Consider the following 27,562-nt stretch of genomic DNA (forward strand, 5'->3'; position numbering starts at 1 on the left):
ATCTCAGCTCACAGCAACCTCCACCTCCCAGGTTCACATGATTTCTGTGCCTTAGCATCCTGAGCAGCTGAAATTGCATGAGCTATGTTTTGCTCACACACACACACAAAAAAGCTATTTTTTTGCTCATGCAAAAAAATTTTTGCCTGGCTAATTTTTGTATTTTTTAGTAGAGATGGGGTTTCAACATGTTAGCCAGGCTGGTCTCGAACTTCTGACCTCAAATGATCTGCCTGCCTCAGCCTCTCAAACTGCTAGGATTACAGGCGTGAACCACCGTGCCTGGAGCCTAAAATTGTTTTCTAATAAAAATGGCATATATACATTTTAGTAACTTTCAAGCAATCAAGAAATCTTTAAAATTTTCTCCATACAGGTTTTTTTTTTTTGAGACAGAATTTTGCACTGTTGCCCAGGCTGGAGTGCAGTGGCACTATCTCAGCTCACTGCAACCTCCACCTCCTGGGTTCAAGCAATTCTCCTGCCTCAGCCTCCTGAGTAGCTGGGACCACAGGCGTGTGCCACCACAACTGGCTAATTTTTGTATTTTTAGTAGAAACGGGGTTTCACCATGTTGGCCAGGCTGGCCTCGAACTCCTGACCTCAAGTGATCCACCCTCCACAGTCTCCCAGGATTACAGGCGTGAGCCACCGCGCCTGGCCCATGTTTTATGAACAATATTCTAAGCAATCTTTTAAATCTTTTAAATGTGTTGCTATTGAAAACTGTATGTTTTTATTTTTTATTTTTGAAACAAAGTCTCACTCTTGTCCCCTAGGCTGGCATGCGATGGCACGATCTTGGCTCACTGCAACCTCCGCCTCCCCAGTTGAAATGATTCTCCTGCCTCAGCCTCCCAAGTAGCTGGGATTACAGACATGTGCCACCACGCCCAGCTAATTTTTGTATTTTTAGTAGAGACGGGGTTTCACCATGTTGGCCAGGCTGGTCTCAAAATCCTGACCTCAAATGAGCCACCCACCTCGGCCTCCCAAAGTGCTGGGATTATAGGTGTGAGCCACCGCACCTGGCCTGAAAACTGTATCTTTTTAAAATACATTATTTATGTAGAAATGTATATAGGTTTAAAAAAGAAAATTGGCTTTTGTCACTGATCTTACATCCAGTCACCTTGCTAAATTTTTAATACTTCTAATAATTTATTTGTAGATTTTTTTAGGTTTTTAATATGAACCTGATAATGACAGTTTTTTTTTTTTTTTTTTTTTTTTTTGACAACAGTCTTGCTCTGTCATCCAGGCTGAAGTGCAGTGGCACGATTTTAGTTCACTACAATCTCTGCCTCCTGGGCTCAAATGGTCCTCCCACCTTAGCCTCCTGAGTAGCTGGGACTACAGGTATGTGCCATCCTGCCTGGCTTATTATGTTGTTGTTGTTTTGAGATGGAGTTTTACTCTTGTTGCCCAGGCTGGAGTACAATGGTGCAATCTCGTCTCACTGTAACCTCCACCTCCCCGGGTTTAAGCGATTATCCTGCCTCTACCTCCCAAATAGCTGGGATTATAGGCATGTGCCACCATGCCTAATTTCGTATTTTTTGTAGAAGCAGAGTTTCACCATGTTGCCCAGGCTGGTCTCAAAACTTCTGAGCTCAAGCGATCTGCTTGGCCTCTCAAAGCGCTGGGATTATAGGTGTGAGGCATCCCGCCTGGCTGACAGCTGTTTCCCCTCCCTGTTCCTTTCCAATGCCTATGCCTTTTGTATTTCTTTGTCTTAATGTACTGAGTAGACCTTAGTATAATATTGAATAAAAGTGTTGACAGAAGGCATCCTTGTATTATTCCTGGTTTAAAATTAATGTTTCTGGCCAGTCATGGTGGCTCATGCCTGTAGTCCCAGCACACTGGGAGGCTGAGGCAAGTGGATCACTGGAATCCAGGAGTTCAAGACCAGCCTGGGAAACATGGTGAAACCCATCTCTATAAAAAATAAAATAAAATCAATGTTTCTAATGTTTCACCATTATAACTCATGCTGCTAAAGGGTTTTTTGTTGTTGTTGGTGGTGGTGTTTTGAGACAGGGTCTCACTCTGTTACTCAGGCTGGAGTACAGTGGTGTTATCATGGCTCACTGCATCCTCGAACTTTGGGCTCAAGTGATCCTCCTGTCTCAGCCATCCAAGTAGCTGAGGCTATAGGCAAATAGTACCACACCCAGCTAATTTTTTATTTTTTTGTACAGACAGGGTCTTGTTTTCCCAGGCTAGTCTTGAATTCCTGGGCTCAAGTGATCCTCTCACTTCAGCTCCCAAAGTGTTAAGATTATAGGTGTGAGCCACCACGCCTGGCTTATGTTGCTAAAGGTTTAGTGTCCTTTATCAATTGAGAAAGCTCCCTTTATTCATAATTTGTTAGGTTTTACTTTTTAATCAAGAATGCTATTAAATCAATTTCTCCTTTACAATTCGTAGGAAAAACCCAATATGATCATGAGATTTTTTTTTTTAAACAGGGCCAGATTAAATTTGCTAATATTTTGTGGAGGACTTTTGCATGTGACTTCGTTTAGTGAGCATGGCCTGTCATTTTTCTTCCTTTTTTTTTTTTTTTTTTGAAATGGTGTGTCGCTCTTGTTGCCCAGACTAGATTGCAATGGTTTGATCTTAGCTCACTGAAACCTCCGCCTCCCGGGTTCAAGCGATTCTCCTGCCTCAACTTCCTGAGTAGCTGGGATTACAGGCATGTGCCACCACATCTGGCTAATTTTGTATTTTTAGTAGAGAGAGGGTTTGTCCATGTTGGTAAGGCTGGTCTCGAACTCCCGACCTCAGGTGATTCACCCGCCTCGGCCTCCCGAAGTGCTGGGAATACAGGCATGAGCCACCGCGCCTGGCCTTTTCTTACAGTTTTTGTCTGGTTTTGGTACTGAAGTTATAATGGTCTCCCAGAATAAGTTAGCATTAGCATTCGCTATTTTTAGAACAACTTTAATAAGTTTGGTAGCCTTTGGTTTGAGAAACCCATCTGGCTTGGTGTTAAATTTATGAGGCTGTTTTTATTATTCCACTTTTTTTTTTTATTATTATACTTTAAGTTCTGAGGTACATGTGCAGAACATGCAGGTTACATAGGTATACATGTGCCATGGTAGTTTGCTGCACCCCTCAACCTGTCATCTACATTAGGTGTTTCTCCTAACGTTATCCCTCTCAGAGCCCCCTCCCCCCGACAGGCCCTGGTGTGTGATGTTCCCCTCCCTGGGTCCATGTGTTCTCCTTGTTCAACTCCCACTTATGACTGAGAACATGTAGTGTTTAGTTTTCTGTTCTTGTGTTAGTTTGCTGAGAATGATGTTAGTCCGACAGGATTCCCTTTGTGGGTAACCCGAGTTTTCTCTCTGACTGCCCTTAACATTTTTTCCTTCATTTCAACCTTGGTGAATCTGATGATTACGTCTTGGGGATGCTCTTCTTGAGGAGTATCTTAGTGCTGTTCTCTGTATTTCCTGAATTTGAATGTTGGCCTGTCTTGCTAGGTTGGGGAGGTTCTCCTGGATAATATCCTGAAGAGTGTTTTCCAACTTGGTTCCATCCTCCCCGTCACTTTCACGTACACTAATTAAACGTAGGTTTGGTCTTTTCACATAGTCCCATACTTCTTGGAGGCTTTGTTCATTCCTTTTCATTCTTTTTTCTCTAATCTTGTCTTCTCGCTTTATTTCATTAAGTTGATCTTCAATCTCTGATATCCTTTCTTCTGCTTGATCGATTCGGTTATTGATACTTGTGTATGCTTCACGAAGTTCTCATGCTGTGTTTTCAGCTCCATCAGGTCATTTATGTTCTTCTCTAAACTGGTTATTCTAGTCAGCAATTCCTCTAACCTTTTCTCAAGGTTCTTAGCTTCCTTGCATTGGGTTAGAACATGCTCCTTTAGCTCAGAGGAGTTTATTACCCACCTTCTGAAGCCTACTTCTGTCAATTTGTCAAACTCATCCTCCGCCCAGTTTTGTTCCCTTGGTGAGGAGTTGTGATCCTTTGGAGAAGAGGTGTTCTGGTTTTTGCAATTTTCAGAATTTTGCACTGGTTTCTCCCCATCTTTGTGGAGTTATCTACCTTTGGTCTTTGATGTTGGTGACCTTCAGATGGGGTGTCTGAGTGGACATCCTTTTTGTTGATGTTATTCCTTTCTGTTTGTTAGTTTTCCTTCTAACAGGCACCTCTGCTGCAGGTTTGCTGGAGGCCCACTCCAGACGCTGTTTGCCTGGGTATCACCAGCAGAAGCTGCAGAACAGCAAAGATTGCTGCCTGTTCCTTCCTCTGGAAGCTTTGTCCCAGAGGGGCACCCGCCAGATGCCAGCCGGAGCTCTCCTGTATGAGGCGTCTGTCGGCCCCTACTGGGAGGTATCTCCCAGTCAGGAGACATGGGGGTCAGGGACCCACTTGAGGAGGCAGTCTGACCCTTAGCAGAGCTCAAACGCTGTGCTGGGAGATCCACTGCTCTCTTCAGAGCCGTGAGGCAGGGACATTTAAGTCCGAAGCTGCGCCCACAGCCTCCCCTTCCCCAAGATGCTCTGTCCCAGAGAGATGGGGGTTTTATCTATAAGACCCTGACTGTGGCTGCTGCCTTTTTCCAGAGATGCCCTGCCCAGAGAGGAGGAATCTAGAGAGGCAGTCTGGCCACAGCAGCCTTGCTGAGCTACGGTGCGCTCTTCCCAGTTCGCACATCCCCGGGGGCTTTGTTTACACTATGCGGGTAAAACCACCTACTCAAGCCTCAGCAATGGCGGACACCCCTCCTCCCACCAAGCTCAAGTGGCCCAGATCGATCTCAGACTGCTGTGCTGGCAGTGAGAATTTCAAGCCAGTGGATCTTAGCTTGCTGAACTCCCTGGGGGTGGGACCTGCCAAGCCAGACCACTTGGCTCCCTGGCTTCAGCCCCCTTTCCAGAGGAGTGAACAGTTCTGTCTCTCTGGCATTCCAGGTGCCACTGGGGTATGGAAAAAAAACTCCTGCAGCTAGCTCGGTGTCGGCCCAAACAGCCACCCAGTTTTGTGCTTCAAACCCAGGGCCCTGCAGGCATAGCCACCAGATGGAATCTCCTGGTCTGTGAGTTGCAAAGACCATGGGAAAAGCGCAGTATCTGGGCCAGAGTGCGCCGTTCCTCATGGCACAGTCCCTCAGGGCTTCCCTTGGCTAGGGGAGGGTGTTCCCCGACCACCTGCATTTCCTGGGTGAGGCAATGCCCCACCCTGCTTTCGCTTGCCCTCTGTGGGCTGCACCCACCATCCAACCCAGTCCCAATGAGATGAACCGGGTATCTCAGTTGGAAACGCAGAAATCACCTGCTTTCTGTGTCAATCTTGTTGAGAGTTGCGGAATGGAGCTGTTCCTATTTGGCCACCTTGCCAGCAATCCCGTATTTCATGTTTTTTTTTTTTTATTCTGAGAGGGAGTCTCGCACTGTTGCCCAGGCTGGAGTGCAGTGGTGTGATCTTGGCTCACCACAACCTCCACCTCCCGGGTTCAAGCGATTCTCCTGCCTCAGCCTCCCGAGTAGCTGGGACTACAGGTGCGTGCCACCATGCCAGGCTAATTTTTTGTATTTTTAGTAGAGACGGGATTTCATCATGTTGTCCAGGCTGGTCTCAAACTCCTGACCTTGTGATCCGCCCGCCTCGGCCTCCCAAAGTGCTGGGATTACAGCTGTGAGCCACCGTGCCCAGCCCTCATGTTCTTTAACAGTTGTGACTATTCAGTCTTTTTTGGATCAGTCTCATTATTTTTTTCCCAAGGAATTTTTCCATGTCATTCAGTTTTCAAACCTCTTTTTCAATTTTAGAGATGAAGTCTTGCTATGTTGACCAGGATGGAGTACAGTGGCTATTCATAGGTACAATCTCAGCATAATATAGCCTCAAACTCCTGGGCTTATTGATCCTCCTGCCTCGCCTCCAGAGTAGCTGTGACTATAGGCACATGCCACCATTCCTAGCCAGTTTTCTTTTTTTTGGAGATGGAGTCTCACTGTGTCACCCAAGCTGGAGTGCAGTGGTGTGATCTCAGCTCACTGCAACCTCCACCTCCCAGGTTCAAGCAATTCTCCTGCCTCAGGCCCCTGAGTAGCTGGGACTGCAGGTGCACACCGCCATGCCCAGCTAAGTTTTTGTATTTTAGTAGAGATGGGGTTTCACTGTGTTGCCCAAGCTGGTCTCCAACTCCTGAGCTCAGGCAATCCACCTGCCTCAACCTCCGAAAGTGCTAGGACTACAGGCATGAGCCACTGTGCCTGGCTGCCTAGCTAGTTTTCAAATCAACTGGTAAGAAATTGGTCATAGAATTCTTTCATTTTTTAAATCTGTACACAACCTATAATCGTATCTCTTTTTCATGTGTTTCTTTTGTTCTCAACACACTGTGTCAGAGGCTTATTTTACAGCAAAACCAGGAATCCACTTCTGGCTTTATTGATGTTCCCCCTACTGTATCTGTTTTTTACTGCCTGGTATCTCAACAGCAGTGTTGCTATTTGGCATCTGCCCTCTGGGCGACCTACCTCTTTCTCCTTGCCCACTGGTACCTGCAAGCTCAGCAATACATCCAAAAGCACATTTTCCCTTGGTATCCAAGACGTAGTCATTCTGTAGTATAAGGGTTTCCCAGCCGATCTAGTCTGTCATATATTCTGAATTTTTCAATTCTCAACTGTTTCTCAAGATTCACAAATTATATAAAGTTTTATTAGACTAACCTCTCTGATTAGGTCCTAGTTATAAACATGTATGTACACTTTTTAGTACTCCTCCTCCCCACCACTACTGTAGTCTTTATTCTTCTTCTTGACCAGTTCCAATGTCCTCAGGACAGCATTTATAATATAATCTTATTTAGTGTTATTTGCTACAACATTAAAAGGGTAAAATACAAATAAGTTTATATTTGATAATTTCCTGAAAGAAATCTATTAAATAGTAAGATATAAAATGGGGCTGCCAGGTAAGAGTAGGTAAGGTAGAAAATCAGAAATCTTTTAATTTCTATACATGCTGAGAACATTATAGGAACTCAGAAAAATTGTTTGATCCATGGAGAAGTCACAGAATGACCCATCTTCAATATCAAATGTTATTTATTCAGGAGATCCAAATAAACTCTTCTACTCCATTATTTTTTGATCGTGAGATCAGAAATACAGAGACGAGTACAGTAAAATAATACGGTGCACTACCTTGAAAAATTCTGCAAAATGATTCCAAACTCACCCGAATTTTCATCTGCTTGGCAGACGCTGTCTAGAACCTCCTGATCACCTTCTGCGGCAATGTATGCCCAAGTATCCGTTTCGTCTCTGGTGTTTCTCCTCTCTTTAAGTGCCTGTTTGTTCTCCTTGGTTTTGTGATCATCTGTGGTTTTAAAATCCAGTGGCATTTCTTCCCTTTTCCGATTGTTCTCACAAACATCATTTTTTTCTTCTGGAGTTAATTTAAATAAATCAAATGCATTTCTGATTTCCTTAAGTGCTAATGAAAAAATTAAAATAGATGGTTAAGTATGAGTCACAAATTTCTGTTACATTCAAAAGAAAATCTAACTTAGTGTTAAAGCAAAAAGATACTGTCTTAATTTTTACTAACATCTACCTTGCTTATAAAGCCTGGTCTGATTTACTGTCAAAGCCACAAAATTGTTTCAGCTGGTCTTTCTACTGGCTGCTCAATATTCAGAAAGGATGTCCAGTGTGAATGGCTGTTAAGCAGAAGTTCTGAACTACTCATCTGCAGTTGTGACAAAGGCCTACTGAAGGCAGTGAGTCTCAGAGTGATCCAAGTCACAACAGCACCTTTCCCACAGCTAAAGACACCAGACTGTCTGTAGCTGGATCCTGAAGCTTGTACCAAAATGGTTTCTGGTGGTAAGTGAGGGAAACGGCAGGGTGCCAGAGCACTGCCTGTGTACCTGGTAAAACCGTACCTGATGCTACCAGCTTTTAACTAAAGAAGAAAGTGGGAAGAAAACTGGCAGGTACTAGACCTGACATAAGAAATAACCCCAAAAAGAAGAGAATTAGGATGAATTCTATTATAAACTCTGGGTACACAGCAGACAGGTTTTATTATCAGGGAATATTGAAAACTGGACTCTAGTGAGTACCCTTATGAATGGGGCAAACAGTAGCTCCATTTAAGGCTGTATGTTCACTGTAAAAATGTATCTGAAACTGACATACAGATACTAGGAGGAAAAAACGTTACAAGGCCAGGTCCAGTTTTACAGTATTTTGAACCTCTAGTCATTCTTTGAAGAATAGAAGGCATTTAAGATTTTTGTTTTGCTTTAAACAACAGTCTTACAGCCACTTTATGTGTGACCCACTGAAACAGCCACTGCTCCTGCCACTTCATTCACCTGCTTCTACTGCCAAAACCAGCCTAGGCTAAGAAAAAAAACTTACTTTTAATATTACTTCAGTTACATACAGCTTTCAGTAAGAAAACCCAAGGAAAATCATCCATCTCTCAGAACCACTGTTTGCCAGAAAACATATGTTCCAAGTACTTTTGCTACAGAAACTAAATATTTATCCGCTAGGGTTTATTCAAACACTGTAATGGTGTTTTCTTGTTTTCAAGGAATATAAAGTATTTGTTCCAATATTTATATATATTATGGATTTTCTATTATGGTCTATCTTGAAGTGATCCAAAATGCGTATTCAATATCATATTTACACAAATGACACAGAGTTACATATAATGAATATATTAAAAGGTTTTTTTAAATTTAGCATCTGCTATAAAAACACATTTATTTTTCTGCCAGAACTAATTTCCAGTCTCAGTAATTCTAATCTGATCCCTCATCATATTAAAAAGGAAAAACAAGGTGAAAATAAGGAAAAATAAATTATATAAATTTTTATATAATAAATTTAGGTAACTGGTTATTTGTATAATAGATAGCAACGTAAATGGCAAAACGTTAATATTTATACTCACTCTTTAATCCTTTTGGCTCTTTTCTGCCTTTTTCTTCCTTGTCAGAATCATGCCTTTTCTGATATTTTTCTTTGGATTCATTTTTTCTGGTGTCTTTGTCCTGATAATGACATGATATCCAAAACAAGAATGGATAAAGAGTTGACACTGTATATTTATTTGAGAACCAGAAAATACAGGTTTGTGGCTTCAGGGAATCACCCTTGTATACTGTGGTACATGATCACTGATCATTAAATCCTCTTCACACAAAAGAATTTTGCTTCCTCAGTCAACCATATAATAATTCACAAAATACCAAATTCAAAACCTAACACCAGTTTTCCAACCCTCTTTTAGGAATTTTATTATTAAAAAAAAAAAAAAGAAAATTCTAAGAAAGTTTTCCACCCATAGTCTTAACCAACCATGACTATTTTACTTCTCCATGTTCCCCCTTCTGGTCCTTGTACTTTTACATGGATAATCTTTTTTAAAATTCATTTTTGTTTACATTACACACGTTTTTACGTGACTGTGTTCACAGTTATGTAGGGTTTCCTTCTCCTGCATTTTCTAAGTTGTATTTTGCTGTAGCACTAATGAAGATAATACTGCCATAAACAACTACGTATGCACAGCTTTTCCCTCTTTAAAATGATTTCCTTAAAATAAATTCCCAAAACTGAAAATAATGGATGAAAAAAATGATGTTTTTTATAGCCCTTGATAAATACTGCATATATAAATACTCTCATAATTTGGAAAATATATCCATTTTGCAAAGCCATATAAAAATAATTTTTAAAATGGGACAAATTCTCTATTAAATACATTTTTATAAGCATTAAAATACTTGTTAATGTAGTTTCTGTCCTATTATTTAATAGTGGTATACTCAAGACAACAGGGGAAATGACCAAGCAGGATGTGAAAAGCTAATAAAATAAGCTGATGAAGTTATAAACCTGAGTATACAACGCTCCATATATCATCTGAGTACCTCTAAAAACCATCCTGATTTTTGTTCACAAATTAGCCTTTAATTTTCTAGTCATAATCATTCTAAGAGAAACAAACCAGAAACTAAGAGATAAGCTGCAGTGTCCAAAAGCTGGAGGATCTTCATTTATGACCGCCCATGGTCATAAACACTTTCTTATAGCTTGATTGTTTCCCTTTCCTTGCTTGTGAAATGTCTTGACCACTTAACACGGGTTTTCTGCTGCCCCCTGTGGCCCTTACCTCCTCGGCTGAGTCAGTGGACCAGAGGCCTCTCTCTTCCCCGCTCAACCTCCAGCCCTTTGGCGTTTGGGCAGGTACAGGCATCAGCTTCTCTAACTCTGCAGCACTTTTGCCTCTGTCTTGATTCCTCTGCTTTTTAGGCACAGTTTTCTTCTCTAAGAAAGCGTTCTTGTTCTCTAGCTTCCTGATGTCTCTAGTGTCCTCAGCCTTTCTCGGGGTCTTCTTTTTCCTCCTGCCTCTGACATCGGTATCCTCCTCAGCACTCATGGCACTGTCTAGGGGCTTCTCAACACCATGCTCCAGCCCCGTGTCCTGCCCTGCTCTCTCTCTTGCACTTTTAGTGTTTTGTTTCTCTTCTCTGCTGTCGGAATGTAGCCCTTCACTGTCATCCTCCGGAAAGGGGGAATCATTAAGTACACTTGATTCAGATTCCACCTGGGATTCGACAAATTTTTCTTTTTTTGTTTTTCTATTTTCTTTGGGATCTTCTCTTGTTTTCGTCTTTAAATCTCTTATTTCACCCTTTTTAACTTTCTTTAATTCCTTTGTTTCTTTTACTTCATCTTTTTTGGGCTTTTTGGACTCCTTTAGTTCTTCTTTGGCTTCAGAAATTCTTTTCTTTGTCCTTAAATCAAAAACTAAACTCTCCAAGGAGCTCTCCAGGTCTGGTTTGGACTTGTCTTTTAGCTTCCCGGCCTTTGCTTTTTTCTTTTTCAGATCATCTGGGCTTTTCTCTTCTCTCTGCCTTAATTTTTTCTTTTTCTTCTTTGGGGAAGTATCTTCTTTTGTCTCACTTTGCTGATCGCTATCAGAGTTCGCCTCAAATATGTCATTATTTAAGGATAGTCTCTATAAAATACAAAAAAGATTAAAATACTCATTAACATATTGATTTTAAAGGTTTTGAAAAGTAGTACTAATGAAATTTGGTAAGACTATTTTTTGTTCCAAGCAGAATCTCAACTTCTTAAAACTGCTTACCTAAGCTGAAATCGTATGCTACCTCTATCTCTGACTTAGCAAACAGGTCTTGGCGGTGAGGGCAAGTCTGAGTTTGGAAGGCAGGGGCGCACAGAAACTCAGTGCTACCGAGCGCCCAACCCAAAGCAGGAGTGAGCGGACTCAGGTATGGTGGGCTATAAATGATTTGAATTTCAACATTTCCAAAACCACCAAGAAAGTAATTTTTACAGACTTTCTTTTCTCTGCCAACAAAGTAGTTATCAATGCAAATACAAAACATTTTCTAAGACCCTGGATCCTGGAATGTCCTTAAACTTGCTCCTACGTTTGACAGTTATGTACAGAACAAGCAAGACTGCACACAAATCCTACTTCCCAAATTCATGTGTTATCTGAAATATTGCTTATGAAAAAATATTTTCCTATTTTAAAATTGAAAAAAAGAAACAAGAATAAAGTACCTGTATAAACACAAAAACACTATGCAAAGTATTTTCTGTTCCCATTTCCCAAAACCACCTTATCCTAAATGACTTGGGGGTAGAGAGAAGGGATGGAAACGATAGCTTTTTTTTTTTTTTGGAGACAGAGTCTCGTTCTGTCACCCAGGCTGGAGTGCAGTGACTCACTGCAATCCCTGCCTCCTGGGTTCAAGTGATTCTCCTGCCTCAGCTTCACGAGTAGCTGGGATACAGGCATGCACCACCACACCCTGCTAATTTTTGTATTTTTAGTAAAGACAGGGTTTCATCATGTTGTTCAGGCTGGTCCCAACCCCCGACCTCAAGTGATCCCCCTGTCTCGGCCTCCCAAAGTGCTGGGATTACAGGGGTGAGCCACAGTGCCTGGCCAGATATACTTTAAAAATGTCTTCCCTACACTGCCTAAGAAATGGACGCCACCAAGGTTAACAAGTGGGAATATGGTGGCACTGGCTTAACCTTTCCAATCTCCCTGAATCACCTCATAAAAAACAAGGCAACTAGGATAGCAAAACAAAACTCCCTGCAGACAGCTTTTGGTTTTGGTAAGTCCCAAGTCCATACCACACGGGCCTTACCAAAACTAAAACAGTGGTAAGGCTCATGTGGTGTGGATGGTCACTCAGGGGAAGCGAAGGCAACGATCTGGAAAAGCCCAGGCTGGTGCTGCCTGAGACAGTAGCTGTGGGGTGGGGCCTCCTGCGCACTCCCAGGCCCTGCAAAAGGGGCCAGCGAAGCTCTCCTCAGGACTTCCAGGACCAAGCCCCACAAGGAGGAAAAACTGCTAGGATTAGATTCCAAACCAAGTAGGCCAAAGAAGACAGAAACAAAAGATCTAAAAAAAAATTTTTTTTAATTAGCCAGGCTGACTATCCTAAAAACAATAAAAGCATACCAAAAAGACATGTCTATAAAAACAGAAGAGAGGCTGGGTGCAGTGGCTCACGCTTGTAATCCCAGCACTTTGGGAGGCCGAAGCGGGCAGATCATGAGGTCAGGAGATCGAGACCACAGTGAAACCCCGTCTCTACTAAAAATACAAAAAATTAGCCGGGCGTGGTGGCGGGCACCTGTAGTCCCAGCTACTCGGAGGCTGAGGCAGGAGAATGGCGTGAACCCGGGAGGCGGAGCTTGCAGTGAGCCGAGATCACGCCACTGCACTCCAGCCTGGGCAACAGAGCAAGACTCCATCTCAAAAAAAAAAAAAAAAAAAACCAGAAGAGAAAAGAAAACAAACAAAAACTTTGGAGCATCAGGCAAAAAGACCCCAAGTCACTTACAAGACAAACTCAACTGGTCATCAAGAGCAATGTTTTGTGCCAGATGACAATGGATTAACATAGTAAGACACCTGAGAAAAGAAAATGTGCACTAAGGAATCTGCAACTGGCATTCAGATAGCCAACAAACTGTTAGGAAACAAAAGAAGTCAGTGAATATTGTTCTCAAGAGCCTTCCTACTACAGAGGTGGGTCACAAACTCTCACATGCACCTCTGCTGGGGACTGATGCTCCTGCCGGAACCCACACTTTGAGAAGCCCTGTACTAAAGCATGAAGTTCAGATAACCAAAAATGACTGGACAAACATCACCATAAGGACTGGTGGAAAGTATTAATTATGTATTTGCTTCTAGGACTAAGACTGAATGAGGGTTATAAGACAGACTGTAGTATGTGTGACTAAATGTTCTAACAAGGTATAGTGTATCTAGGAAATAACAGGGAGACGTGGTGAGAACATATTAAAGGAATATTATGCTTGCTGATTATAGTTATTAATTGGAAGTAAAGGACAGTATTTCAAATTAGATATAGAGGGAGAGAGAGGGCAGGGAGAAGATAGGTCCTAGTTAATTTCTGGTTTTATCCTTTGAACCACATTCAGTATTTTACATACTCAACAAAATTGCATCGGCAAGGATGGAGGAACCCTAAAACTGAATACAAACAGACAAATGAACCTGCTTATAAAATTGATAACATAACCACACAGAAAAAAAAATTCAAGTAACTTCTGAACATTAAACAGTGCATATATTCTAAGAACAAAAAGAACTAAAAATGAATGTGGAACTTTAGCAAATAGATTAACAAATACTGTTTGTCGTTCACAGTAGAAAGGGCATAGCAAATCTGAGGTTAATTTCTCTGTATTGTAAAATTTAGTAAATGATGACATGCAATACTGTTGTGACCAGAGTTCTCCTGGTAGGAAAAGGGAGAACACGTAGGTCTCTGTGGTGACACTGGTGACAGGCCGAGTTACAGAGGTCAGCATGGATTTATTGAGGCTGGGATGTGCCACTGTGCCAAAAAAGAGAGCAGTGCTACCCTGAGTGGGAGCGCCAGGACACGGGCTAGTATGAAGGGGTTCGCAGCTAAATGTGCAACAGTTTTAGCACCAATAGTAACATGCTGAATAAAAGAATCTCTGAGAATGTACTGGTGTCAAAAAAATACCCATATTTCTTTTCTGAATAAAATATGTATTAATAAAAGATTATTTTAAAGGAAGGGCAAAGGGCAAAATTATTAGTATATGGTACCATCTTTAAAAGAAAAATCAGGTTGGGCACAGTGGCTCACACCTGTAATCCCAACCAACACTTCGGGAGGCCGAGGTGTGAGGATTACTTGAGGCCAGGAGTTCCTACCAGCCTGATCAATAGAGAGAGACCCTGTCTCTGGAAAAAAGAAAAAAAATTAGCCAGGCCTGGTGGCGTGTATCTATAGTCCTAGCTGCTTGGGAGGCTGAGGTGGGAGGATCGTCACTTGAACCCAGGAGGCTGAGGCTGCAGTGGGCCATGACTGTGCCACTGCACTCCAGCCTGGGTGACAGAGGCAAGACTCTGTATTTAAAAATAAATGAGAAGAAAAGAAAAAAATCATACATCTACGTATAACCTGAAGGCAGATCTAGCGCAGAAAATAGATTTTACCTATCTTTCTGTAACTGTAACTGTTTAGGGGTCTGGCCCCTACGAGACACTCCATGTCTACTCAAAAAAAGAAAAAAAAGCTAAAAATACTACGATGTTGACAAAACAGTTCAGTAGAAGTCCATTAGTGTCACGTAACATCACTCAAAGCTCACGACAGACCAGTGGTCATCTTATAAATACACCTGTTTTACTAAGTGATTGCTTCACTTACTAAACCAGTGCTGACCCAGTGTATGGTAGTTATGTAGTATACACACATGCTCAGTAAATGCCAGGCACTTCTGTTATTGCTATTATTATTAACAACTACTACACACAGTCAAAACTAATACTGTTTTGGTCATTTAAGAAAAGACTAGGTATTTTAAAAAACATAGTTGAAACTTAAATTGTAGGGAGAAAGATCAATGTTCAGCCTATAAAATAATGAGAATCATTCTCTTAATGTGAGATATCTTCACTATATAGTTGTAAGTTTTTTCTTTTTTTTTAAACCAGGTCCTCACCAGATAATTTGTTTTAACTAGCAGAAAAAGCAGGCATAAGACATAGGTTAATAACGCAGAATAAATATAATATACAAAAACAAGTTGCTCGTATCATGGACGAACAAATGATAGTTTGGCATGTCTCTTTTTTCTCCACTTTTACCTTACTCTTAACTTAAAGGAAAATATCAATATTCATCTCCAAACTATTCTTGTTTGTCAACCGCAACTGTACGTTGGGTACAGAAAGAAGAACCCAGCAAAAATCACTGAAAGCAGTCTGTGAGAATTGGCTACATGGAATTTACACTAAAGAATACTGTACACTTTATTATTTGTAAATCATTTACTACACATACTTTGAGTTAAAATTTACAATAAATTTATGTATATAAAAACAAATATGAGACAAAACATAGTACCTGAATATCCTTCCTGACTACTTTGGCTTTGTTCTCTGCAATTTTCTTCCTAAATTCAAGAAGCACTTCTTTACAGTCCTCCAGGTGAATCTCGGGCTCCCAGGTATCGTCATCCGATGTATAGCCTTTCCAGCGAACTTTGTAAAGAACTTTACCCTGTTATAGACAATAAAAGAAGGCAAATAAAGCAGATCACTAACTTGATTAAATTTCCAAAAAAAAAAAAAAAAAAAAAAAACTGATGAGAAGACACGAAAGAACTTGAAAATTGCTTCTAAGTGGAAATTATCACATTATAAAGTACATGCATCTCCTGAGAAAAGTGGCTTAAGAAAAAAAGTTATCGACCAGGTGCAGTGGCTCACGCCTATAATCTCAGCATTTTGGGAGGTCAAGGTGGGCACACCGCTTGAGCCCAGGAGTTTGAGAACAGCCTGACCAACGTGGTGAAACCTCGTCTCTACTAAAAATACAAAAATTATGGGCCAGGTGCAGTGGCCCATGCCTGTAATCCCAGCATTTTGGGAGGCCGAGGCAGGCACATCACCTGAGGTCAGGAGTTGAAGACCAGCCTGGCCAACATGGTGAAACCTTGTCTCTACTAAAAAATACAAAAAAATTAGCTGGGTGTGGTGGTGGGCACCTGTAATCCCAGCTACTTGGGAAGCTGAGGCAGGAGAATCGCTTGAACCCAGAAGGCAGAGGTTGCAGTGAGCCAAGATCACGCCATTGCACTACAGCTTGAACAACAAGAGCAAAACTCTGTCTCAAAAAAAAAAAAAAAAAAAAAAAAGATGGTGGCGCACACCTATAGTCCCAGCTACTTGGGAGGCTGAGGCAGGAGAATCGCTTGTATCCAGGAGGCGGAGATTGCAGTGAGTGGAGATTGCCATGAGCAGAGATTAGGCCACTGTACTCCTGCCTGGGCAAAAGAGTGAGACTCCATCTCACTCAGGATTCTACAATGCCTGATTTGTTTGAGATTAGCCTCTGGAATTTCTTTTTTTTTTTTTTTTCTTTTGAGATGGAATCTTGCTCTGTCACCCAGGTTGGAGTGCAATGGCGTGATCTCAGCTCACTGCAACCTCTGCCTCCTGGGTTCAAGCGATTCTCCTGTCTCTGCCTCCCCAGTAGCTGGGATTACAGATGCCCACCACCACGCCTGGCTAATTTTTGTATTTTTAGTAGAGATGGGGTTTCACCATGTTGGCCAGGCTGGTCTTTAACTCCTGACCTCAAGTGATTGGCCTACCTTGGCCTCCCAAAGTGCTGGGATTACAGGTGTGAACCACCGCACCCAGCCCCCTATGGTAAATTTTAAAATTTAATATGTTCTTTGTGATAATAGTCCACCATCTTCTCACTTTTGCTGGCTTTCTGAATAAATCTGCTTTTCTCTCATCAACCCTCGTCTCTTGTGTCTAGCTTTCGAATGGCAAGCAGCCAAACCTGGGTTCAGCTACAGATTCTTTGATAGGCTATCAAAAGCACAAACAAAAAGAAAAAAATAGATAAACTCTATTTTATTGAAACTAAAAACTTTTGGGCATCAAAGGACATTACCAACAGGTGAAAAGATAGCACGCAGAACGGGAAAAATATTTGCAAATCATATATCTGATAAGGAATTAATATCCAGAATATATAAACACAACACATGAAAAGATGAGCAACATCATTTGTCCTTAGGGAAATAGAAGTCAAAACCACAAAATGAGATACTACTTCACACCTTTAGATGGCTAAAAAAAAAAAAAAGACAACAGAAAATAGTAAGCATTAGTAACGATGTAGAGAAATCGGAACTTTCTTACATTGGTGTTGGGAATGTAAAATGGTACAGCTGCTATGAAAAATCGTCAGGCAGTTTCTAAAAAAATTAAACACAGAATCATCCTATGACACAGCAATTCCAAAAGTAGTCCTTATTTTTCAATTCCAAAAGGATTGAAACAAATATTCAAACAAATATTTGTACACCAATGTTCACTGCAGCATTATTCACAATAGACAAAAGGTGGAAGCAACCCAAGTGTCCATCAATGGATACATAAAATGTGGTCTACCCATATAATGGAAAATTACTCAGCCTTAAAAAGGAAGGAGATCCTGACACATGCTATAACATAGATGAATCTTGAAAATATTATGCTACAAAACACAAAAGGATATTTATGATTCCGCTTACATGAGGTACTTAGAATAGGCAAATTCATTGAGACAGAAAGTACATTAGAGGCTACCAGGGACTTGAGGTAGGCAGGATGGGTACTCTTCAATCATACTCACACTGCCCTTCAATCATTCAGCCATCTGTGTAAAAAGACCAAGTACCAGTACTGCTTAATGGCTACAGAGTCTCTGGAAAGATGAAAGAGTTTTAGAAATAGTAGTGTTGTTTGCACAACTTGGTGAATGCAATTAATAATGCTGAACTGTACACTTAGAAATGGTTGAAATGGCTAATTTTATGATATATATACATAACCACAATAAAACATTTTTAATTACTGGTTGTATCTTTTACCGATTTTCTTGCTTATCTGTAAGAATATCTCTAATACTTTTTAAGGTAATTAAATTTTGGTAATATATATTGCAAAGTTTTGCTTCTTCAGATTTCTGGTTTGTCTTTTCTGCTCAATACCCAATCCCACTGAGAATCAAGAATATAAAACTTGACTGTCAACATGAACTGCAGAGCACCATTCTAGCTACACACTTAACACTTGCCCGATTTTCTTCACACCACCACCACCACCAAGGCAATAAACTTTCCAAGCGAAGTGCCAAGAACTGCTCCCACCCATTTTACCCTTCAATTGTACCCACACATTCAGTTATCTGTGTAGAAAGATCAAGTATGAGCATTGAGTAGAATCTGAACTCAAGAAATATTGGAAAAAGAACAGATTCAAAATCTTAACTTTTTTTTTTTTTTTGAGACAGAGTCTTGCTCTGTCAGGCTGGAGTGCAGTGGCACGATCTCGGCTCACCACAACCTCCGCCTCCTGGGTTCAAGTGATTCCCCTGCCTCAGCTTCCTGAGTAGCTGAGATTACAGGCGCATGCCACCACACTTGGCTAATTTTTTGTATTTTAGTAGAGACAGGGTTTCACCATGTTGGCCAGGATAGTCTCATCTCCTGACCTTGTGATCCGGCCGCCCTGGCCTCCCAAAGTGCTGGGATTACAGGTGTGAGCCACTGTGGCCGGCCTCAAAATCTTAACTTTTAAAGATAAGCCTGAAAAGCCTTAAAATTTTAAAATAATAGTTAAGAGTACATCAATACAGTTTTATTGTTCGGCAATACAGTTTTATTGTTCAGCTACATTAAATGGGTGGGAAGATGGTGATTTTATCCATTGAGAATATATGCATATTCTTTCGGGCAAAATAATATACAAAAGGAAAACTATTGTATACAACTTTTTTTTTGAGAAGGAGTCTCACTCTTTCACCCAGGCCGGACTGCAGTGGCGTGATCTCTGCTCACTGCAAGCTCCACCTCCCGGGTTCACGCCATTCTCCTGCCTCAGCCTCCCGAGTAGCTAGGACTACAGGCGCCCGCCACCGCGCCCGCCTAATTTTTTGTATTTTTATTAGAGACGGGGTTTCACCATGTTAGCCAGGATGGTCTCAATCTCCTGACTTCGTGATCTGCCCGCCTTGGCCTCCCAAAGTGCTGGGATTACAGGCGTGAGCCACCACGCCCGGCCTGTATACAACTTTGTAAGAGCTTCTGTCTTCTGTAAAGGCATAATTAAAACTGAAAAAAATTAAAGATGAGACAGCACAGCTAAAAAGACAGCTTCTTAGCTTGCATTAATGGGGGGAAAGAAAAGAAATCTTAGTCAATAGTATGCAGAACTGCCTAAAAGAAAGCAATATATTTGGTTTTAGAATAAACATCAGAGCCAGGAGCGGTGGCTCATGCCTGTAATCCCAGCACTTTGGGAGGCCGAGGCGGGTGGATTTTATCAGCTGATTTTATCAGCTAATTTTATCAGTAATGGGTCATGGGAACAAAAATGATCCTTGTTTGTGTGCGTGCATAAAAATAGTGGTAAATTCAACATAGCCCTTAAAAAACACCACTTTCAAATGGGCCAGAAAAAAATGTACATAAACAGAGAAAAAAGATAAATAGATAAATGATTAACAATTAGAGAATCTGGGTGAAGGTATATGAGAGTCTGTCTAATTCTTACATTTCTGATAATTTTTAAAAAGCAGTAGAGACTAGAAAACTACCTTTTACATTAACATAGTTATAAATCTAATGCTAGTTATCAATGAAATTTGAGCTAATTGATGAGAAGGAGGGTATTAAGAACAATTTTCAAGTGTTAAGGAACATATCTTAATTATAGCTCCAGATTTAATTTACTGATAATTGTTACCCTTTACTTCAACAGGTGTGCATCATTCATTCACTCATTCAACAAATAGCTACTGAACGTGGTCACTATGTTTCAGGAACCTTTTGAGTTTTAGGAGCATGGCAGTATACAAATACAGATGAAATCCCTGAATTTCACGTCTTTGTATGGAGTCATGTAAATCAAAAAATTGTCCAGGGTTTTGCCATGTATTAGGAAATTGCATGATAGCCCTAGGATTTATAAATTTGACTTCAAAATTCCAGAAGCAGTCTCTTTCTTGGTAGCCAAAGTTTCCTTTAATCAGTGAGCCAAACTAAAAGGCAGGCCCCTATTCTACCAGATAGTATACACTAGAGCAACAGTTTAAAATTTGTGTTAAAAAACATAAAAAAATTGGCCTGGCACAGTGGCTGACACCTGTAAATCCTAGCACTTTGGGAGGCCAAGGGTGGAGGATCACTTGAGCCCAGGAGTTCAAGGCCAGCATGGGCAACGCAGGGAGACCCCATCTCTATAAAAAATTAAAATATTAGTCACGGTTGAGCACACCTATAGTCCCATCTACTCGAGAGGCTGAGGTGGCAGGACTGTTTGAGCCTGGGAGGCCAAGACTGCAGAGAGCCATGATTATGCCAATGCACTCCAGCCTGGGCAACAGAGAATCTGTCTCAAAAAAAAAAAAAAGGAAATTAAGCAATATACACTATTAGAATTTAATTCTCTGCTTACTCTATTACCCCAAATAAATTATAAATAATGATTTGGAATGGTGGTATATGTATGTATTTCCACAGTTCTTATGTTAATTATTCATACATATAGCTAGAATCAAGAAATATTATGAATTAGTAAAAAGTGAATCAATTGTGTTTCTGATTATAGACTATAGACTAGACTATAAGGAGGCCTAACAAACCGCTAGCAGGACCCTTAAGTTTGTCAATGGCTAGGTGGCTAACCAACCGGCTGGTTCACTCAGCAGTGAAAAGAGAAAACTGCCATAGTCCTGCTCCACTAACACCTTTTGTATTAGTCCGTTCTCATACTGCTATGAAGAAATATCCGAGACTGGGTAATTTATAAAGGAAAGAGGCTTAATCGACTCAGTTCAGCATGGCTGGGGAGGCCTCAGGAAACTTATAATCATGGTGGAAGGCAAAGGAGAAGCAGGCACCTTCTTCACAGGGTGGCAGGATCGAGTGAGTGCAAGCAGGGGAAATGCCAGACGCTTATAAAACCACCAGATTGAGACTCACTATCGCGAGAACAGCACGGGAGAAACCACTCCCATGATCCTACCTCCACCTGGTCTCGCCCTTGACATCTGGGGATTATGGGGAATACAATTCAAGATGAGATTCTGGGTGGGGACACAGCCAAACCATATCACCTTTAATCATATAAATCACTCCTTCACAAGAGCACCTAAAAATGCAAGAACTTGAATTTTAACTCACAGCACTAAAGCCTAATTGCCTTACACAAATAAGTTTCTTAGTTTCACCCTCTTTAGACTGGTGAGGCTTTAGGTATACAGTGCTTACAATTCTTTGAGGCTGGCAAAATTAAACACTGTATGAATGAGAATCATCTTAATTCTAAAGATTTAATCCTTCTAGCCAATTTTTTTTTTTTTTTTTTTTTTTTGAGACGAAGTCTCCCTCTGTCGCCCACGCTGGAGGGCAGTGGTGCAATCTCGTTTTACTGCAACCTCCACCTCCCGGGTTCAAGCAATTCTCCTGCCTCAGCCTCCCGAGTAGCTGGGATTACTGGCACCCGCTACCTCGCCCAGCTAATTTTTGTATTTTTTTGTATTTTAGTAGAGACGGGGTTTCACCATGTTGGCCAGGCTGGTCTCGAACCCCTGACCTCGTGATCCGCCCGCCTCAGCCTCCCAAAGTGCTAGGATTACAGGTATAAGCCACTGCGCCCGGCCCTAGCCAAGTATTTTTCAAATACCTCCTGTGTGCCAGGTATTGTGTCAAATGCAAGTGATACAAAATAGTCTAACAGTGGCTCCTCCTTTCACCTCAAGGTGCTTACAATATATTTGGAGAAATTATACATAAAAACATTTCCATCTTTATTGCAAATAACAATATTAATGACATCAGCTCTTAATTACTTAACTTCCCATAGACAGCAAAAGTTTCCACTGTTAGCAACTGTGTATGCTTCAATTAAAATCTCTATATTGTCCGGACCTAACACAGCACCTGGCATACAGTAGTTGATAAAAAATGCCGAATGAATGCGCAAAAAATTGACACAAGGCAGCATATGACCAATGGGAAATAATAGACAATGAAAAGAACACAACATAGAGAATGACCACTGTGGGCCCTTTGGTTACTTCACATCCATCTACTGAAACAGACTGTTTTCTTATTGTCCACGTTTCCCCTTGGATTAAAGGAGACCACATGTAGCAGGAGAGACAAACAAAGAACGATAATGGCTTAAATGCCTTCATAGAGGTCAATACAAAGAGTAAAAAGAGCAGAGATGAGAAGCTCCTCACTCTGCAGAGGTTAGGGTCAAAAAAAGCTTTCCCAGAGAGCTACACCCCGAGGCCTTGGAAGATTTGAGTAAGATTTCACCAGAAGAAGAGGGCAGAGAACTGTCCAGGCTAGGAGAACAGGAAACACCAAGGCATGGTGTGATGAATTCCAAGTATTTCTGTGTGGCTGCGAGCTATACAACGCATAGGGGAGAGAGGGATGATGCTGATCAGGTTATGAAGGCCTTTAAATGCCATCCTCTGGGTAAGATTGAGATTTTACTCCGAGGGCAAATGAAAATTCCGGAAGATTTTAAGCCAGGGAGTTGGTTACGGTTTTGGAAAACACTGTAACGATGGCGTGGACAGTGGACCACGACGAGAAGCATTACTTCACTATCATATCACTCCAAAGCGCAGCAGCTCCCACCGTGTGCCCAAATACTGATGACTACAGAAGTCCTTCACCAGCTGCCTGCAGCCTTGTGATCTGGACACACCACATCCCAAACTGCTTCGTCTCTTCGACCAAAACAATTCTCCAAAATTTGCTGAAGCTTCCCTCACACACTCAGTCCTAAGAGTGCACTCGGAAATGTCACTTTGCTTTTCCCACGATTTCGCCTGCTTGCACTGAACTCTCACATTCCTCCCCCGCTCCTGTTTTGGGTCTGCCCGCGCTGTTTCCAGCTCGCGTCCTCCCCGCCGGGCCCGGAGCTCCCCGCCCAGCCCCGCGCCGGGGACCCTCCACGTACCCCCTCGGTCTTCATGTCCAGGATCTTCTCCACCTCGAACACATCCTCTCCGTCCTCCTCACTGTCGCCAAAGGCCTCCACTCCTCTCGCGGCTGCGTCATTATCCTCTCCCACTACTCCAACTCCTTCTTCGACTTCGGCCAACTCCTCAGTGCTGTCGGCAGCCGACACAGGGACTGCGGTCACACTCACTCCCTCCGCAACCTGCTCCATCCTAGCAGCTCCGCAAACCGCCGAGGAAAACCCGCTGCGACACACACCCCAGCAGCTCCTCGCGTTCCGCGCTCGGCCCTACTCCACATCAGCGGCGTAACGGAAGCCGACCAACGGCGGGCTTGGACCCTAGAGTGACAGGAACAAAAACCAATCATGTTAAGGCGGCGCGGCGCAGCCCAGCGGAGCCCGCGGGAAGAGGTGGGCGGGGCAGGGAGGGTAACCTAGGCGGAAGAGCGCATGGGCGTTCGGTAGTTGTGGCGGAAAAGGTCAAGGGTGGGAGGGGAGCGGGCGAGGCCGCCAAGCGGCGCTACGCCGGGGAGGAGGAGGGTCGCTGGGGCGGAGGGTCGTTGGGGCGGAGGGCGTCCCAGGGCGGCCCCGAGGAGCTCACAGTGCCTGATCCCCCAGCAGGGAAGCCTCAGGTGTGGACGTCGGTCGGGCCAGAGCTGGGGACTTTCTAGTAAAGGGAACCCTGCTGCTGCCGAAACCCCAGCCAAGCAGAACGGCTTCCCAGAAGTCATATATGATTTTGATAGGTTTAGCACGTGTGGATGATCCAATCAAACATAACTCACTGTGCTGTTATATTTTAACGAGTGTTGTTTAAAGACAAGGAAATTTAGCGGCCTAAAAAGCATCCGTTTTCAAGTTGTAGCGCCCTTTGCGTTTTCATTGAAAATATCGGAGAAGGACGTGATTAAAAGTATTTGTTCAGGTTGTGAAGAGTTGACAAAAATTACGCCACCCAAAGTTAGCGAAATACTGCTAGGAAAATACATTTAAGGATAATACATTTTTCTCACTTTGAATTTCGGATATGCAACTGAAGTCTTTATGGCATCAAGCTTTCTGGTTTTGTTTCTTTGAACAGTGGACTTAATTTGTAAGATAAGCCTCATTGTCAAATCTCTGAGCGTTAACTGAAGAATAATCTATGGTCCAGCAAATCCTTTTGGAGAGGATCACCAGATCTTTGAGTTGGCTCAATGATTTTTTTTTTTCACTCAGCTGTAATCAGATAGTAAATGATATACTGTTGAGCTTATTAATAAATGCATCCTATGTACCATCACTATAGTAGGCATTAGTAACAGGAATACAGAGATCAGTAGAGTGTAGTATGCCTTCCTAGGACCCACACGAAGGAGTCCCAGGAAGACACACACCAATACTAACAATTATGTATTTAAAAAACTGTAGCCGGGCGCGGTGGCTCACGCTTGTAATCCCAGCACTTTGGGAGGCCGAGGTGGGCGGATCACGAGGTCAGGAGATCGAGACCACAGTGAAACCCCGTCTCTACTAAAAATACAAAAAAATTAGCCGGGTGTGGTGGCGGGCGCCTGTAGTCCCAGCTACTCGGAGAGGCTGAGGCAGGAGAATGGCGTGAACCCGGGAGGCGGAGCTTGCAGTGAGCCGAGATCGGGCCACTGCACTCCAGCCTGGGTGATAGAGCAAGACTCCGTCTCAAAAAAAAAAAAATTAAAAAAAAAAAATAATAAAATAAAAAACTGTAAAAATATTACCCATAAATTAGTTGATGGGAGAAAGCTCATTTTTACAGAATTCCAGATGATAAATATAGAAGAAAAGTTAGAAAAATCACAATAATGTGTGCAAAAGATCTAGGGAACAAAGCATTATATGAAAGGGTGATGAGGAACTGGATATTCACAAGGCACTATAGATCCACAAATCATTGGTTGGTTGTAGGGGAAATCTAGCTTCACATTTGAAAGCCCACTGATCAATGTTAGCATTACTAAAAGTGGAACCACCAGACTGTATGCTTTCTGTTGACAAAAATGTCGATCCTTAATAGACTCAGGCCTTTAAGTGTAATTTCCAGTGACAGGAAAGAATAAAGGGGAAAGAGGAAAAGGCAACAACCGGACAAATCCAGAATGTGGGATGTCCTATTGGACAACTGACTGTTTCTTCCAGTTAAAGGAAAAAGAGGAAGGAGAAGATTGTTCTAGATTTATAACAATTTGAGATGAAAAACATGGCAACATTTAAAATATTTTAAATCTTAACAGGTTTATTATATTATTCTCTGCTTTTATGTGTTTTTAAATAAAATTTAAGTACATATATTCATGATAAAAGTTTTCCATTAAAAAATACATGAGGCCTGGCACGGTGGCTCACACCTGTAATCCCAGAACTTTGGGAGGCTGAGGTGGGAGGATCATCTGCGCTCAGGAGTACGTGACCAGGCTGGGCAACATGGCAAAACTCTGTCTCTACCAAAAATACAAAAAATTGGCTGGGCGTGGTGGCACATGCCAGTGGCCCCAGCTACTAGGGAGGCTGAGGTGGGAGGATCCCTTGAGCCTGGGAGGCAAAGGTTGCAGTGACCTGAGATTGTGCCACTGCACTCCAACCTGGGTGACAGAGTGGGACCTTGTCTCAAAAAAAAAGAAAAAAAAATATATATATGTCTGTCTGTCAGGCATGGTGACTCGTACCTGTAATCCCAGTGAGTGCTTTGGGAGGCTGAGGTGGAGGATCACCTGAGACGTTGAGCCCAGGGGTTCAAGACCAGCCTGGGCAATATAGTGAGACCTCATCTCTAAAAAGATAAAAAAAAAAAAAAAACTAGCTGGGCATGGTGGCATGCACCTGTAGTCCCAGCTATTTGGGAGACTGAGGCAGAAGGATTATGGCTTGCCTGAGCACCACTGCACTCCAGCCTGGGTGACACAGAGTGAGATCCTGTATTAGTCCTTTTTCATACTGCTGTAAAGAACTGCCAGAGACTGGGTAATTTATAAAAGAAAGAGGTTTAATTGACTCACAGTTCAGCTTGGCTGGGGAGGCCTCAGGAAATGGCAAGACCAGCTTGGTCAGTGAGACCCTAACCCAGCGGTGCTAGAGGAATTAAAGACACACACACACAGAAATATAGAGGTGTGAAGTGGGAAATCAGGGGTCTCACAGCCTTCAGAGCTGACAGCCCTGAACAGAGATTTACCCACGTATTTATTAACAGCAAGCCAGTCATTAGCATTGTTTCTATAGATATTAGATTAACTAAAAGTATCCTTATGGGAAACGAAGGGATGGGCCGAAATAAAGGGATGGGTTTGGCTAGTTATCTGCGACAGGAGCATGTCCTTAAGGCACAGATCGCTCATGCTATTGTTTGTGGTTTAAGAATGCCTTTAAGCGGTTTTCCGCCCTGGGTGGGCCAGGTGTTCCTTGCCCTCATTCCAGTAAACCTACAACCTTCCAGCGTGGGTGTCATGGCCATCATGAACATGTCACATTGCTGCAGAGATTTTGTTTATGGCCAGATTTTGGGGGGTCTGTTCCCAACAGGAAAATTACAATCATGGTGGAAGGCAAAGAGGAAGTCAGGCACCTTCTCAAGGCAGCAGGAAGAAGAGACGAGCAAAGCAGTGGAGATCCCCTTATAAAACCATCAGATCTTGTGAGAATTCACTCACTATCATGAGAACAGCATGGGGGAAACTGCCCCCAGGATTCAATTACCTCCACCTGACTCTCCCTTGACACGTGGGGATTATGAAGAATACAATTCAAGATGAGATTTTCGGTGAGGACACAAAGCCTAACCATATCAGATCCTGTCTCTAAAAAAAAAGTGTTGGGTACCATGGCTCACACCAGTTCCAACACTTTGAGAGGCCAGGGTAGGAGGAATGTTTGAAGCCAGAAGTTTCATGGTAAAATGAGCTATGATCCTGCTGCTACACTCCGGCCTAGACAACACAGCAAGACCTTGTCTCTAATATATATACATATATATATATATGGCATATATATACATATATGGCATATATATACATATATATACACATATATACATATATATGCCATATATACGTATATATGGCATATATATACATGTATATATATGGCATATACATACATGTATATATATGGCATATACATACATATATATACATATATATACATATATACATATATATGCCATATATACGTATATATGGCATATATATACATGTATATATATGGCATACACACACACACACACACACACACACACATATATATATATATATATATATGCCATGACACCCATGCTGGAAGGTTGTGGGTTTACTGGAATAAGGGCAAGGAACACCTGGCCCACCCAGGGCAGAAAACTGCTTAAAGGCATTCTTAAACCACAAACAATAGCATGAGCGATCTGTGCCTTAAGGACATGCTCCTGTTGCAGATAACTAGCCAAACCTAT

At 42.1% G+C, this 27,562-nt stretch overlaps 1 protein-coding gene across 1 annotated transcript in view; it reads right to left on the reverse strand.

The window, feature by feature from the left end:
* Positions 1 to 23,462, reverse strand: part of MPHOSPH8 (M-phase phosphoprotein 8) — a 40,093-nt gene extending 16,631 nt beyond the window's left edge. Inside the window, exons 1-5 of the mRNA XM_003279149.4 lie at positions 23,122 to 23,462; positions 15,482 to 15,637; positions 10,183 to 11,031; positions 8,959 to 9,058; positions 7,225 to 7,482 (exon numbers count right to left, since the gene is read on the reverse strand). Of these exons, the coding sequence (XP_003279197.2) occupies positions 7,225 to 7,482; positions 8,959 to 9,058; positions 10,183 to 11,031; positions 15,482 to 15,637; positions 23,122 to 23,334 (1,576 nt within the window). The 5' untranslated portion in view covers positions 23,335 to 23,462. The remainder of the gene's footprint in view (positions 1 to 7,224; positions 7,483 to 8,958; positions 9,059 to 10,182; positions 11,032 to 15,481; positions 15,638 to 23,121) is intronic.
* Between the last annotated feature and the right edge of the window lie 4,100 nt (positions 23,463 to 27,562).

This window comes from Nomascus leucogenys, chromosome 5 (genome assembly GCF_006542625.1).
Source record: "Nomascus leucogenys isolate Asia chromosome 5, Asia_NLE_v1, whole genome shotgun sequence".
NCBI classification, from domain to species: Eukaryota; Metazoa; Chordata; class Mammalia; order Primates; family Hylobatidae; genus Nomascus; species Nomascus leucogenys.